General features: G+C 38.0%; 1 protein-coding gene across 3 annotated transcripts in view; it reads left to right on the top strand.

The window, feature by feature from the left end:
* Positions 1-16504, top strand: part of LOC124545183 (nucleolar protein of 40 kDa-like) — a 69179-nt gene that overhangs the window by 27199 nt on the left and 25476 nt on the right. For all 3 annotated transcript variants that reach the window (XM_047124042.1, XM_047124043.1, XM_047124044.1), the window contains exon 2: positions 11935-12093. In XM_047124042.1, coding sequence (XP_046979998.1) covers positions 11935-12093 — 159 coding nt within the window. The remainder of the gene's footprint in view (positions 1-11934; positions 12094-16504) is intronic.

Below are 16504 nucleotides of genomic sequence, written 5' to 3'. Positions count from 1 at the left end.
TGGCTCACATCCCTATAATAGACCTAGGTGCAGGGCCTGTCCCCTACATCCTCCCAGAACCACCTACTCCTGTCTGATCACAAACATCATCTGTCCCATCATAGGCAGGACTACCTGTGAAAGCAATCATGTGATCAACAAACTAAGCTGCATTCTATGTGAGCATGATAACTAACAGGCTGTCTATCTGCATGAGGGCCACTGATAAACTGTAACCAAGAAACAGCTGGACCACCCAGTTGCTGAAGCACGCTGCCCAATGTAACGTTCTTCATTTTAATGACTGCTTCACAGCCTGTGCCATCTGGATCATTCCTACCAACACCATCTTTTCTGAATTGCACAAGTGGGAACTCTTTCTGCAATGTGTCCTATGTTCCCGTAACCCTCCTGGCCTCAAATTTCATTACTCATTGTCCTTCACCCATGTATCCCCTTCCATGTTCCAACTCCAGCACTACATGGCCGTCTATTCCACAAACACAACCCCAATCTCTTTATTTCTCGCCTTGTTTGCTCCCCCCACCCTCTCTTGCCTTCAGTCTAATCTTCCAACTGCACATAACTGCTCTACTTTCTCTCCACCTCGTTCCTTTATGTTCCCAGAAGCAGCAATTTACTGTCGGCCACCCCTATCTTGTATCCCCCCCTCCATTCCCCAGCCTCATCCTTAACCTTATCACCCACATTGCTTCTCCCATCAAGCACAGCTGCTCTCAATATGGCCTCAGCAGCCAGGGGCAGTGGTCATGTATGTGTGAGTTGTTTTTGTGTGTTTGGTCTAATTCAGAAGTATGAGTTGTTGGTCGAAAGCTCATGTTTCACAGTCTTTTTGTTGTGCCTATTTTCAACTCAAAATCTCCGCTGCAGTGAGTAGAAATTTATCCTTTCCCTAATACTGTCATTATTCCATCCTGGATTTTCCACTGTTTAATCGAATTGACATTTATGAAAGGAAATAATTTCCTACATCTGTGTCAAAAGAGGTGTGTTTATGGTAAATTTCTACTTCTCATGTAACTTCACAATGAGCATTGCTACTTGCCATGTAGATAGCAGAAGTTTTCCATTCCTAAATATAGATAATCTTGCAATAGTAGGAGTGATGGTTAATGGAGTATGTTTTTAATTTTATTTTGAATTACTAGATATTCTCAATTTATTGCTTTATGTGGGATGGGAATTTGAGTACCTTTGCACCAAAGTGCATAACTCTGTACCTTGTATTGTGGTTGTGCAAATTGCAGTTCACTTGATTTTTTAAAAAAAATAGCCAGCAACAAAAACTCTGTACTGGAAAATGGGAGTAGGAATTACAAGATTCTTAAAAAAGGTCTCTCCTAGATATATGCTTACTTACTTTACACGATATTCTTACTGCTTGCTTCTGCTGAATAAACAGTTTATTTACTTTAAGTGCTTTCCCCACTAGATAATTCCATAAAATAACTGGGAATGAAAATATTCTAAATAAAGCAACATCCTTACCTTTGGGTCAACACAGTGAGAGATAGTTCTAAGAAGAAAACATTATGAACTGAATTTATCAATTGAAGACATAAAGTCTGTAATAGAGAAAAGTCAAAAGGTTGGACTCACAATGGGCAACAATTCATCAGATACTTAAGTTGAGATCTTCATAAAAGAGCTGGAAAATAAGTTTTTTGAACAAAGTCCTGACGATGGGGGGGGGGGGGGGGGGGGAAAAAAAGAAAAAAAACTGTTACAGACGTTATGTAGACAAATTCATACTACTGTGTAAAGGTGACTAAAAAAGAAATACTTGAGGTAGCAGAAAGAATGGTGGGATGCATGAAAAAGTTACATTCACAGTGGAACTGGAAGAAGAAGGAAGTATATGTTTTTTGGATCATAGATTAACTAAAAGAGATGGAAGGCATAAGATTACCATATTTAAGAAGACAAAGGCTACTGACATGATTATAAATGAGAAAACCTATCTGTCTACGAGGCATAAATAGGCATACTTCAGAGCCATGATCAACAGGATTGTAAAACTACCACTCAACCCTAAAATGAAATGGAAAAGTTAAATATGATTAAACAAGTAGCCAGAGCAAACAGGTATGTAATGAACCTTTATAACAAACTAAAAAATGAAAGTAAAAATGGGATTTCAAACGAAAGGTACAATTGGTTCTAGGCTACGCCACAAGGTTGGTGACAACGGCAACAAATACTTAGAATCTGGAATCTACTAGATCAATTTTCAAGACTGTGGCAAATTTTATATTGATCAGATGAGAAATAATTTCATGACTTGTTTTGAGAGCATACATATAGCCAAAATAAGAACACTTTCAGTAAACATTTGGATAAAGAAAAATATGTGGCAGCAACATAGAGGATGATATGGAAATGTTGCATAAGGCATCAAAAGGACAGTTACTGAATCTACTCAAACAAATGGAAATTTATGTACGCACGCAACTGCAACCGGGATTACTGCTGAATGAACAGAATGAGTTTAACTTGGATGCTTATTTTGATGTATTCAAAAAACTACTAGTCTGAGTAGTGTCAAGCATTGCAGCATTTTGGCAGGCAGTTGTGTGCATCAAACACCAGCAGCGAGGAGAGTGGAACTTCTTCCGCAAGCTCCACCACAGGAAAATAAGAACTTCACACAGAGTAGCCACAAGGTGGCACCACTTAGATTACACTCCAAATGTGTCATCGACTTTCGAGATTTTGATTAATAGCCACTGTTTTGATAATTTCCGTACAGTTGCAGCTATGTTTCATTGTTTTGTCATACTGAAAGGTTTCAATTCATAAGTCTGATGTTACTTTTAAACTTTTTATTCTGACATTTACATAGTTGTGTCTTGTTTACTTTGCCAGGCTGGGAGGTTCCCATTATTGTGTATTATATTTTTTATGTGGAGTTTCAGTATTGATCTCATTCCACATATTGTATGGCAGTTCATGTTTTACTGTCAGATGCTCATTTTGCCATATGAAGTAATTTTAATTAATGACTATGCATACTGCATTTTAATTATTAAATGTACAACACTGGTTATTCATCTACCATTGCTATAGTGCCCTCAGCTGGACACATCCAGGCCATCACCAGCACTTACTATGTACCTACATATATGGATTTTGATATTTATAACTACATCAGAATATTTTATGGGATGTATGACTGGTATGCATGGCTGTAAATCATGTAAATATCTTTTATTTTTCTTATGTATCACTAAGCCTGTTATAGATTTTGCTTCAGCTAAGTGAACTTGGTTACATTACTGTTTTCTACTTGTAACTGATCTGAAGATTGCAGTAGCTGAATGAAACTGATGATTGTGAATTGTAATATTTGTGTGATCAAAATGGGCCGTTAAAAGTAAAGTGAACTGAATTGCTTTATTAGTCTAAATGTTTACTCTATTTTAAGTTGTTATGCAGCCAGGGGCAATTCCAGAAGTCAGTCAGGGGGTTTGGGGGAACGGAATATGGCTTAACAAAAGGAGAGTTGGGATCCTCTGCTGACAAATTGGTAAAATTTGGTGTTGTTTAAAGTAGTTTTTGGTAACTGTTTTGGAATTACGGGTAAAAAATGGGTATTGATAAATAATAAGATGTGTATTTTAAGTTAAATGATATTTATTGGTTTAGGTAGTAAGCTATTCACCACTTATATTCTTTTGTTAAAATGTGTTTGAAATACATTGCAACCTATATTGCTACATAATTATAAAAAAAAGATTGCATCTGTTGGAGTAATATATTCGCTGATTTCTTAAGTCATTTTATTCAGTGTAATATGATACTCCATGGGGGGGGGGCTATAGCACCCATAGCCCCTCCCCCCTTTCCGCTGCCCCTGTATGCAGCTGAACTCCAAGTAATTGCACACACTGTTTCATTTGTGTTGTTGTTGTTGTTGTTGTTGTTGTTGTGGTCTTCAGTCCTGAGACTGGTTTGATGCAGCTCTCCATGCTACTCTATCCTGTGCAAACTTCTTCATCTCCTAGTACCTACTGCAACCTACATCCTTTTGAATCTGCTTAGTGTATTCATCTCTTGGTCTCCCTCTACGATTTTTACCTTCCACGCTGCCCTCCAATACTAAATTGGTGATCCCTTGATGCCTCAGAACACTATGTTACAGTCATTGTATACAAGCAACTAGTATTGTCAAACCAGGTGCACCCATCCAAGAACTCATTAGAAACATAGAAACTGAAAATGATCGACATATTGTCGCCATAGCTGAAGCCAATAATGTATATAAAAACGACCTTCACAGTGCAACACGAAACCTTAAGGCAATACTAAATTCAACAGAAGAGAAATCAGTTTTTGTAGTCGGAATTCCACATAGGCATGACCTTTCAGAATGGTCATGTGTGAACGTGGAAATCATAAAAGCAAACAGGCAATACTCAAAGATTTGCAGGGCCTACCAAAATGCATATTTTATAAGTATGGACTCCTTGCAAAGAGACTGTTACACGAGACATGGCATGCACCTTAATAACAGAGGCAAGAAGATTCTGTGCCAAAACATCAGCATGATACTGAAAGCGTCTGACAACCAAGAAGTAGTTGCTGCTCTTCCAGTTCCTTGCTTGACGCAAGCAGAGCCTGAAGAAATGGTTACTTCTATTGCAGCAGTAGAGGTGGAAGCAGCAATTGTACCTACACGCACAACAAACGCTGCAGCAGCAGTACCTACCACACTTCACCTACAGGATTCAACAGCAGCAGAAGATGAAGCAACATCCAAATCTCCACTGTCACCAGTTGCCACAACAATGCCTACAGCAGCAGCAGCAGTACCTATCACACTTCATCAGCAAGATTCAACAGCAGCATAAGAAGAAGCAACCACCTTATCTCCTCAGTCACCAGATGCCACAACAGTGCCTCCACACACCATAACAGCAGTTCCATCGATTCCTGTAGTAGCAGCCCCATCTACAATATCATCACAAGGAGGGAAGAGTAGGCATACAACAGTAGATGTGCTACCACTCCAAGTGAACAATTTTTTAGTAAAAGGCAACAAGAGGCAGAAATCCAAAAGATAAGCCCTGAAAAAGGTTTGAAAACCAATCACCATAGTGTTCAGTGTGTAAGCAATAAGAGCATGGATCTTAAAATATGTTACCTTAACATTCAAGGACTGAAAGATAAAGAACTTATCATGAATGAGTTTGGTCTTGATAACCAGTTCGATATTTTTTGTCTGAGTGAACATTGGGCTAATGAGAATGAACTTGCAGTTGCCAAATTTGACAGTTTTAGTATAGTAAATAGCTACTGTAGGAAAGAGCACATTAGAGGTGGTGTGGCAATTTATTCCAACCAGTCACTCAGTTGTACAATAACCAAATTAGACCTAAATTCCTTGTGTGATGAACAGCACTTTGAAGTTACGGCTATAATCATTAATAGTCATAAGCTAATAGTAGTATCCATGTACAGATCAACAAAGGGAAGCATTAACATATTTTTAGAAAAAATGGACATGCTATTGAGTGAATTAAGTAATATTAAATGGCTACACTATGATATTGCAATAGGAGGTGATTTGAATGCTGATTTTGATGTTACTAAATGTAAGGGTAGTGTTGCAGATCTGGAAAACTTACTAAGACAATACGACTTACATCATGTTAATAACTGGCCCACAAGAAACAAAGCATGTTTAGATAACATCTTTGTAAACTTCAAGACCACTGAAAACACATGCAAAGTTGTAGTGTTCCCATTCTCTGACCATGACTCCGTATCTCTAAATTATGCAAGTAAAATTCCCCTCAATAGGAGCAATGCAAACAGACCTGTCCCAACAGGTGTGATTACCAGACCCGTAACTGAGGATAAAATTAACACATTTCGTAATTCCCTTGCTGACAGAGACTGGTTTGGCCATTGTAGTGTCGATGGACATCACACATCAAGTAATGACCTGCCAGCCAAAATAATATTTGATAGATTTTTTAATGCATTCTTGACCCTATTTAACCATAATATTCCCATAAAGAAAATCAAAATAATGGACAGCAGCCACAAATCCAGATCTCAAAACAGACAAAATATATGGTACACTAAACAGCTGACAGATCTAAAGAAACAAGTTTTGTTACTGTACAACATATACAATAGTATGAAGTCTGACTGTGCCATATCAGCCTATGTGGAATGCAGGAATGAATACAAAAATGCCATCCTGCAAGCCAAAAAAACCTACAATGCCAACAGCATACATAATTCCACCAATAAATGCAAAACTGCTTGGAAAGTAATTAACAGTGCTGCCACAGATACTAAAAAAGACAAAATTAATATCCCACCACAAACACTCAATGAGTTTTTTATTAATTCAGTGAAAGAAATAGGAGACGCAATTATCAAACCAGACATTAGTCCATCAGAGTTACTCTCCCAAAATTGGGGTAGACAGTCACTAAATACAAGCATGCTAACCTTTTCCGAAGTATCGCCTAGATATGTACAAGGGACCGTAAAACAACTGAAATCATCTGATAGCTTAGATATATATGGCATATCATGCAACCTGCTAAAAAAAGTGTGAGATTGCATTCTGTACCCTTTAACCCATTGCATAAACAAGTGCTTACTTGAGGGATATTTTCCTGATGAGTTAAAACTGTCTAGGATCGTCCCAGTATACAAAAAGGGAGATAAAGACTCTCCATCTAGTTACAGGCCTATTTCAATAGTACCCGCATTTTCCAAGGTAATAGAATGCATCATGTACCAACAATTATCATCTCACTTTGAGAATCTAGGAATAATTAATGCTACACAATACGGGTTTAGGAAGAATCTGTCGACCACTGATGCAATCAACACGGTAGTCAGTTTCATAGCCGGCCGGAGTGGCCGAGCGGTTCTAGGCGCTACAGTCTGGAACCGCGCAACCGCTACGGTCGCAGGTTCGCATCCTGCCTCGGGCATGGATGTGTGTGGTGTCCTTAGGTTAGTTAGGTTTAAGTAGTTCTAGGGGACTGATGACCTCAGAAGTTGAGTCCCATAGTGCTCAGAGCCATTTGAACCATTCAGTTACATCCTCAAAGTTTTTGAGAACAAAGGCTTTGCTCAGGTCTCATTCTGTGACCTAAGCAAGACCTTCGACTGTGTTGAGCACACACCACTACTAAAGAAACTAGAATTCTACGGCATCAAAGGAAACAGCCTCAGACTATTAAAAGCTTATCTCAACAACCATAAACAGGTAGTTTGTGTTGGTAAGGAAATGTCAAACCTAGAAAATGTTAAAGTAGGTGTGCCTCAGGGATCTGTACTGGGGCCCTTTCTGTTTCTGATAATGATCAATGACCTCCCCTCGTTTATTAGATCCACCACTGTATTGTATGCAGATGATACGACTTTTCTTCATAGCAGTAACAATCTTAATGATCTTAAAACCTGTGCTGAAAATACACTCGCTCATGCAGCATATTGGTTCAGAGCAAATGGTTTCCTGCTAAATGAAAATAAAACTCAGCAGATAATCTTCACTCTAAGAGACAAGCCACTATCTGATGACCCTAGTTCTGTTAAATTTCTGGGAGTTATTTAGACTAAAAGTTATCCTGGGGCCAACATGTAAACTATATTAGTAGTAAGCTATCTAGAGTAATTTATTTAGTAAGACAACTCAGAAATTGTTTACCTGAAACATACATCAGATCTTATTTTGCATTTTTCCAAAGTATAATATCCTATGGCATTATCTTGTGCGGTGACTGTAGTCATATACATGACATCCTATTATTGCAGAAGAAAGCCATTAGGATAATTACAAATTCTTCACATAAGGCTCACTTCAAACCCTTATTTACTAAACAAAAAATTATGACAGTAATAAACCTCTGTATATACAATGTCTTAATCTTTACGAAGAAGAACCTACAAGATGTGAAACGTAGAGAAAATGTGCATTGTTACAACACAAGAAGCATCAAACACATATACACGCCTTACCACAGACTATCAAAATCAATAAATAGCTATGAAGTCACAGGGCACGAACTATTTAATAAGCTGCCACATGCTGTACAGGATCTTCCTGAACACACATTCAAAGAAAGACTGCATGAATGGTTTATTGCCCACCCATTCTATGATATCAATGAATTCTTCAACTGTAAAATGCAGTAATCCAACAGATGACCCACTGTACATTTATTGTAATATAAGCTAAAATATTTCAGTAGTCAATACCTTATCACACTGTATTATAAATTGTAGCTTCCTTTGACGTTGTCAATTGCTGTAATGGCCTAAAGACAATAAAATCTTTATTATTATTGTTATTATTATTATTATTATTATTATCATCATCATCATCATCATCATCATCATGTCCTACGAACCAATCCCTTCTTCTAGTCAGGTTGTGCCACAAACTTCTCTTCTCTCCAATCCTATTCAATACCTCCTCATTAGTTATGTGATCTACTCATCTAATCTTCAGCATTCTTCTGTAGCACCACATTTCGAAAGCTTCTATTTTCTTCTTGTCCAAACTATTTATCGTCCATGTTTCACTTCCATACATGGCCACACTCCATACAAATACTTTCAGAAATGACTTCCTGACATTTAAATCTATATTCGATGTTAACAGATTTCTCTTCTTCAGAAACGCTTTACTTGCCATTGCCAGTCTACATTTTATATCCTCTCTACTTTGACCATCATTAGTTATTTTGCTCCCCAAATAGCAAAACTGCTTTACTACTTTAAGTGTCTCATTTCCTAATCTAATTCCCTCAGCATCACCCGATTTAATTCGACTACATTCCATTATCCTCGTTTAGCTTCTGTTGATGTTCATCTTATACCCTCCTCTCAAGACACTGTCCATTCCGTTCAACTGCTCTTCCAAGTCCTTTGCTGTCTCTGACAGAATTACAATGTCATCGGCAAACCTCAAAGTTTTTATTACTTCTCCACGGATTTTAATACCAACTCCAAATTTTTCTTTTCTTTCCTTCACTGTTTGCTCAATATAAAGATTGAATAACATCAAGGATAGGCTACAACCCTGTCTCATTCCCTTCCCAACCACTGCTCCCCTTTCATGCCCCTCGACTCTTAAAACTGCCATCTGCTTTCTGTACAAATTGTAAATAGCCTTTCACTCCCTGTATTTTACCCCTGCCACCTTCAGAATTTGAAAGAGAGTATTCCAGTCAACATTGTCAAACCCATTCTCTAAGTCTACAAATGCTAGAAACGTTGGTTTGCCTTTCCTTAATCTAGCTTCTAAGTTACGTCGTAGGGTCAGTATTGCCTCACGTGTTCCAATATGTTTATGGAATCCAAGCTGATCTTCCCCGATGTTGGCTTCTACTAGTTTTTCCATTCGTCTGTAAAGAATTCGTGTTAGTATTTTGCAGCTGTGGCTTATTAAACTGATTGTTCGGTAATTTTCACATCTGTCAACACCTGCTTTCTTTGGAATTGGAATTATTATATTCTTCTTGAAGTCTGAGGGTATTTCACCTGTCTCGTACATCTTGCTCACCAGATGGTAGAGTTTCATCAGGACTGGCTCTCCCTAGGCCGTCAATAGTTCTAATGGAATGTTGTCTACTCCCGGGGCCTTGTTTCGACTCAGGTCTTTCAGTGCTCTGTCAAACTCTTCACGCAGTATCGTATCTCCCATTTCATCTTCATCTACATCCTCTTCCATTTCCATAATATTGTCCTCAAGTACATCGCCCTTGTATAGACCCTCTATATACTCCTTCCACCTTTCTGCTTTCCCTTCCTTGCTTAGAACTGGGTTTCCATCTGACCTCTTGATATTCATACAAGTGGTTCTCTTTTCTCCAAAGATCTCTTTAATTTTCCTGTAGGCAGTATCTATCTTACCCCTAGTGAGATAAACCTCTACATCCTTACATTTGTCCTCTAGCCATCCCTGCTTAGCTTTTTTGCCTGCTTCATTTACTGCATTTTTATATTTTCTCCTTTCATCAATTAAATGCAATATTTCTTCTGTTACCCAAGAAGTTCTGTTGCTAGCCCTTGTCTTTTTACCTACTTGATCCTCTGCTGCCTTCACTACTTCATCCCTCAAAGCTACCCATTCTTCTTCGACTGTATTTCTTTGCCCCGTTCCTGTCAATTGCTCCCTTATGCTCTCCCTGAAACTCTGTATAACCTTTGGTTTAGTCAGTTTATCCAGGTCCCATCTCCTTAAATTCCCACCTTTTTGCAATTTCTTCAGTTTTAATCTACAGTTCATAACCAATAGATTGTGGTCAGGGTCCACATCTGCCCCTGGAAATGTCTTACAATTTAAAACTGGTTCCTAAATCTCTGTCTTACCATTATGTAATCTATCTGATGCCTTCTAGTATCTCCAGGATTCTTCCGTGTATACAACCTCCTTTTATGATTCTTGAACCAAGTGTTAGCTATGATTAAGTTATGCTCTGTGCAAAATTCTTCCAGGCGGCTTCCTCTTTCATTTCTTAGCCCCAACCCATATTCACTTACTACGTTTCCTTCTCTTCCTTTTCCTACTTTCGAATTCCAGTCACCCATTACTATTAAATTTTCATCTCCCTTCACTACCTGAATAATTTCTTTTATCTCATCATACATTTCATCAATTTCTTCATCATCTGCAGAGCTAGTTGGCATATAAACTTGTACTACCGTAACTTCCTGGCAGATTAAAACTGTGTGCCAGACCGAGACTCGAGCTTGGGACCTTTGCCTTTCGCGGGCAAGTGCTCTACCGTACTACTATAGTAGGCATGGGCTTTGTGTCTATCTTGGCTACAATAATGCGTTCACTAAGCTGTTTGTAGTAGCTTACCTGCACTCCTATTTTTTTTATTCATTATTAAACCTACTCCTGCATTACCCCTATTTGATTTTGTATTTATAACTCTGTATTCCCCTGACCAAAAGTCTTGTTCCTCCTGCTACCGAACTTCACTAATTCCCACTATATGTAACTTCAAGCTATCCATTTCCCTTTTTTAAATTTTGTAACCTACCTGCCCGATTAAGGGATCTGACATTCCACGCTCCGATCCATAGAACGCCAGTTTTCTTTCTCCTGATAACAGCGTCCTCCTGAGTAGTCCCCACCCGGAGATCCAAATGGGGGACTATTTTACCTCGGGAATATTTTCCCCAAGAGGACACCATCATCATTTAACCATACAGTAAAGCTGCATGCCCTCAAGAAAAATTACAGCTGTAGTTTCCCCTTGCTTGCAGCCGTTTGCAGTACCAGCACAGCAAGGCCGTTTTGGTTTAGTGTTACAAGGCTAGATCAGTCAATCATCCAGACTGTTGCCCCTGCAACTACTGAAAAGGCTGCTGCCCCTCTTCAGGAACCACACATTTGTCTGGCCTCTCAACAGATACCCCTCCGTTGTGGTTGCACCAACGGTACGGCCATCTGTATCGCTGAGACACGCAAGCCTCGCCACCAGCGGCAAGGTCCATGGTTCATGGAGGGGGAGGGGGGGGGCCTGAAGATCATAATAGGTGTAATAAGTGTAGAGGAGGCACGTATCTTGCTGTAGGTGACAAATACCTGATGGTGATTAAGTGATATTTTTAATTATTCCATGGTACAAATATGGTAAGTTTTATATGCACAAGAGAGTATCTTATGCAAAATTGGTATAAAGACGTATGTAAATTATACCCTACTGAAGTTTGGTCCCTCGTAAAAATGAATCAATAGGTCATGCTTAATACATTGGAAGTGAAACTTTTAACATAAGTCTTTGTTTGCTCACACTGAAACAACTTCAGTTCCAGTTAATTGTGCATGAGGTAGAAAGTTCTTAGAATGTAGAGTTTCCCTCATAGTTTGTTCAGAAAGATCAAACAATTTCTTGATTGTGGAACACATTAAATAACTAATAATACACTGTTTTCTCTTTGCAGGTGCGCTCAGTTCATAACTATGGAGCTTTTGTTACTATACCAGGGCGTCGTGACAATGGGCTAATACATCGTAGCCAAATTTCCAAAAGTGCAGTAGATGACGCAAATGATGTGTTACAGCGTGGAGAAAGAGTTTGGTGCAAAGTTATCGGTGTAACGGTGAGACATTAGAATTATTTCTAATTATTTCCGATTATATATATTTGAGCAACAATATATGCTCAAGTCTTAATAGTAACGTGGAGTCACTCACTAATTTAAAATAAAGAACATTATTTTATTTTTATGTATTTATTAATTTGTTTCAATAACATTATTAAAGTGCAACAGTATAAATAAACACATAGTGGCATTAGACACAGAAGCAGTGAGCCATATACAGTAGATAAGAGTAAGGGGATCTTCTTGTATAACCAAGACCTGGGTTGCTTCACCATGATCATGGGATCTGTAAATACTTCTGCATATGAATTTTGTAAATTGTGTTGACTTTCTGTCTGGCCCCTGAACCACTTTTTATAAGTTGTGCTCATTGGACTGTAGACAAGGCTAAACCCAAAAACTATTTAGTCTGAAGGGCAGTGTGTCAATTGTTGACTAGTTTGCTACTTCTGGCTGACAGTATGCTACGTGTAATATTAGGGTAGAAATGCCTTGACTCAGATGTATTGTGTTGCTGTGGCTTCAAAACCAAAACATCGCTGAAGTGTGAGGTGTGGCAGACTTGAGATATTTCTCATGGAAAACTCTGCTTATAAAACAGATGGATTTGCTATTATTATTATCATTATCATTTGATCACTACCATCATTTAGAGACATGAACCTATCTTGACACTGCAAACCATATGAAGTGTGAGTTGATTTTAGGTATCAAACTGGCAGACAAAGATTTAAGATATTGATGTAGTAATCAACATATGATTTTTTAAAAAGTCTGTTTCATCTACAAATTATCCCTGTTATTGATATCTTGGGTTACAGATGCTGGAGTTCTTTGAATAATGACATTTGTGGGCATTACAAGTTCTCAGCTGAGTATCTTTGTGTTCAATTCCTAGGTCAATATTGTTTTGTTTGTTGAAGTAAAAAGCCCATAGTTATGAGAAAATGAATGACCTGTTCAGTGCAGTATATAACTTTCTCTTCTATGTGAATATGTTTTTGACAGAGTGAAAGTAACATGTGTCTGTCATGAACTGCTCAAGTTGTTCCCAAAAAAATGCAGCCTTATTTTTGTACCTGCATGTCAGATATTTCAGTTTTTTCATCGTGTCTCAGTGTGTTACCCAAACCATTCCAGGCAAATGCTAGAGGGATACCTACCAGCAGACAATGTCTGACACTTTCCCTTCTCCTTACTAGTTATTAAGATTTATGGGTATTCTCATTTTCACCAGGAATTTTATAGTTCAAAATGTTGTTATTCTGATTTTTCGTTCCTTGCAAGAAGTACTATTCAGTGATTGATAGCCTTACTGCAAGTTCACAGTAGTGTGCATCTTACATGATGGCCATAGAATACCTAAAAAAATACGGCATTAATTTCTTATGAGAGAAGTGTCAAATTTGGAGAATGCTGCTAGGAAGTTAATGATGTTGTTCTAGTTTGAGTGCAAAGTCGTCTCTAGGATGGCAGCCATTTCTTTTGCTTTCATACTATCGATAAACATCATAGGTTTGCCTTAAATAAAGGAAAATCTAGTTATTCACTAATGATTATATGTCTTTCAAAATAAAATCATTGCATACATCACACACTTGCAGATGAGTTCGGGGCCACAACATTGCTGTGATGCCTCTGTTATATTACTACATCTTCCCTTCTGCCTCTCTAAAAACCTGTGTCAGATGCTGAGATCTAGTAAATAGTGAGGCATTAGTATTATGCTTTACAGATCTGGTGCGAATGTTTTTCCTATGAAAAGTGTTGTATTGTGAATGTCATTGTCATGTAACAGAGGATTTTTTACTTTTTTTTTTTTTTATTTTTTTTTTTTTTTAACCCCTACTCTGGGTTTTTTAACCAATTTTTGATTTTGTAGTATACAATATTTCAGAGGTACATTTTGAATGCTTTTTGAAATAAATGTATTTTAGTTGTCTCTTTTATCTCCTTGGGCAAATTATTATCAAATCTTAATCCTTGATATAAATTGCTGTATTGAGTTCTTAATTTGTTTTTCTATGGTAAATGAACGGACTCTTGTTCAATAATCATGTATAGAACAGTACGTTATAGGAAAAAAACATTCAAAACTGTCATAGATAAATTTAGGAAGGAAGGTACACCAGAGTTAACCAGCAAAGATTGTTATTCACTATGTAGGACAGAAATGTAAAAATTTCAGAAAAAGGTATTTAGAGCATTTAAGAGCATTGCGAAGCAACAGCACTGATTTCACATTTGCAGATCGCACTCTGACCTCACTTCACATTGTTGAAGGGAACCACCACCCTAGTGTCATAGAAACAGACCTCCAGATCGTAAAACTCGGTAATCATCTGTATCGCTTATTAACAACAGAAGAAAATCACCACATACAAAAAGGTATACACAGGACAAAAAACTCATCAATGATTTATTTATTTATTTCATTCATCCAGGTGTCATCTTACAATGATTAAACAGTAAATGGATAGGTAAAAAATCTACTCACCAAGTGGCTGCAGGGGAACACACACACAAAAAGGTTTAACTTTTACAAGCTTTTGGAGCCAGTGGTTCCTTCTGGCAGAAGAGTTGAAGGGGAAGGAAGAGGGGTGAAGGAAAACGACTGGAGAAGTTTAGGAAAAGCAAAGTTCAGAAAATTCACTCAGACCCCAGGTCTGATAAGCCTCCCCTGACCTGGTTTCTGGATGACTTTTCTGAACTGTACCCCTTTGTTAACATCAAGTATAGATTTAAGTGTCAGGAAGTCATTTCTGAAAGTATTTGTATGGAGTGTAGCCATGTATGGAAGTGAAACATGGACGATAAATAGTTTGGACAAGAAGAGAATAGAAGCTTTCAAAATGTGGTGCTACAGAAGAATGCTGAAGATTAGATGGGTAGATCACATAACTAATGATGAAGTACTGAATAGAATTGGGGAGAAGAGGAGTTTGTGGCACAACTTGACAAAAAGAAAGGACCGGTTAGTAGGACATGTTCTGAGGCATCAAGGGATCACAAATTTAGCATTTGAGGGCAGTGTGGAGGTCAAAAATCGTAGAGGGAGACCAAGAGATGAATATATTAAGCAGATTCAGAAGGACGTAGGTTGCAGTAAGTACTGGGAGATGAAGAAGCTTGCACAGGACAGGGTAGCATGGAGAGCTGCATCAAACCAGTCTCAGGACTGAAGACCACAACAACAACAACAACAACAACCCCTTTCCCTAAACCTCTCCAGTCATTTTCCTTCACCCCTCTTCCTTCCCCTTCAACTCTTCTGCCAGGAGGAGGAGTCACTGCCCCGAAAGCTTGTAAAAGTTAAACCCTTTTGTGTGTGTTCCTCTGCCACCACTTGGTGAGTAGATTTTTTTTTATCTATCCATGTATATTATATTGCCAATAATTGATTACTTTCATTATGATTAAACAGTGCTCTGCAACAGAATATCATTCAGCACTCTTAAGTAACTATCAAACACACACAATGAAAAGACATTGGAACAGATTTGAACATTCGATAACAAAACAGTGAAATAAACCACTACCAACAGCATACACAAAATGTAAATGTGCAGTGAAAAGTATGTCTGAGTCATAGCAATGCAGTAACAGGCACATTTCACCAATGAGCATGAGAAAACATAGGTAGACACTGTTAAAAATCCACAACATAGTCTATAAATACAAAATAGTTTCCTATAAATAATAAATAGTTTTCCAACCTCACAAAATTTTACTGGGGTCCACAACAGGTTATTTTAAACATAACAACAACAAAATCATACTTAGCAGGCAAATAAAAACCAAGTACAACTCAAGACAGGTCAAGTGCAGCAACGGTAAGCATAAAAGAGGGGCATATGCCACTATTTTACCAGAATGCAAAGAATTTTTTCTCCATGCCTTATATTGTCTGTAAAGGCTTTGTTCTTAAGAATAAAACCGGCCTTAATATACTCTCCTGAGGAACACCTAGGTTAGTATATTTTAGATTTGAAAAATGCTTCACTAAATGTTTATCATCACTTGAAGGGTGGCTATCTCTACCTTTTGTGGCTTATTTTCCAGGTATCACTGGAACCATTCATTAACTGTTCTTCTTTATCTATGTTTTTAGTTTGGTATTATTTTATGGCCAGCAGTCGCAAAAGCCTTGGACAGGTCTATAAGTATACCTATAACAGTCACCTCTGGAATGACTGCAACTTAGCAGCAGTACTTTTTCTTTCTACCATTAGTGACGTGTTTAGTTTCCCTCAACATTTAAGTCTCCTGCACATTTCGTACTTCTGCTTGATACTTTTCTTCAGTCAAGCCTTGCAGCTGGAACCTCTTTCTGGTACTTACAACAAAACTGTCAGATTGTTTCCCCTCATCTTCCCCTAAACCCCATCCTGACATAGTACAAGGCCCC

The sequence above is a fragment of the Schistocerca americana genome, chromosome 8 (genome assembly GCF_021461395.2).
Source record: "Schistocerca americana isolate TAMUIC-IGC-003095 chromosome 8, iqSchAmer2.1, whole genome shotgun sequence".
In the NCBI taxonomy this organism is placed as follows: domain Eukaryota; kingdom Metazoa; phylum Arthropoda; class Insecta; order Orthoptera; family Acrididae; genus Schistocerca; species Schistocerca americana.
Note: the sequence above shows the minus strand (reverse complement) of the source record. Positions and strands in the feature narration are given on the sequence as shown.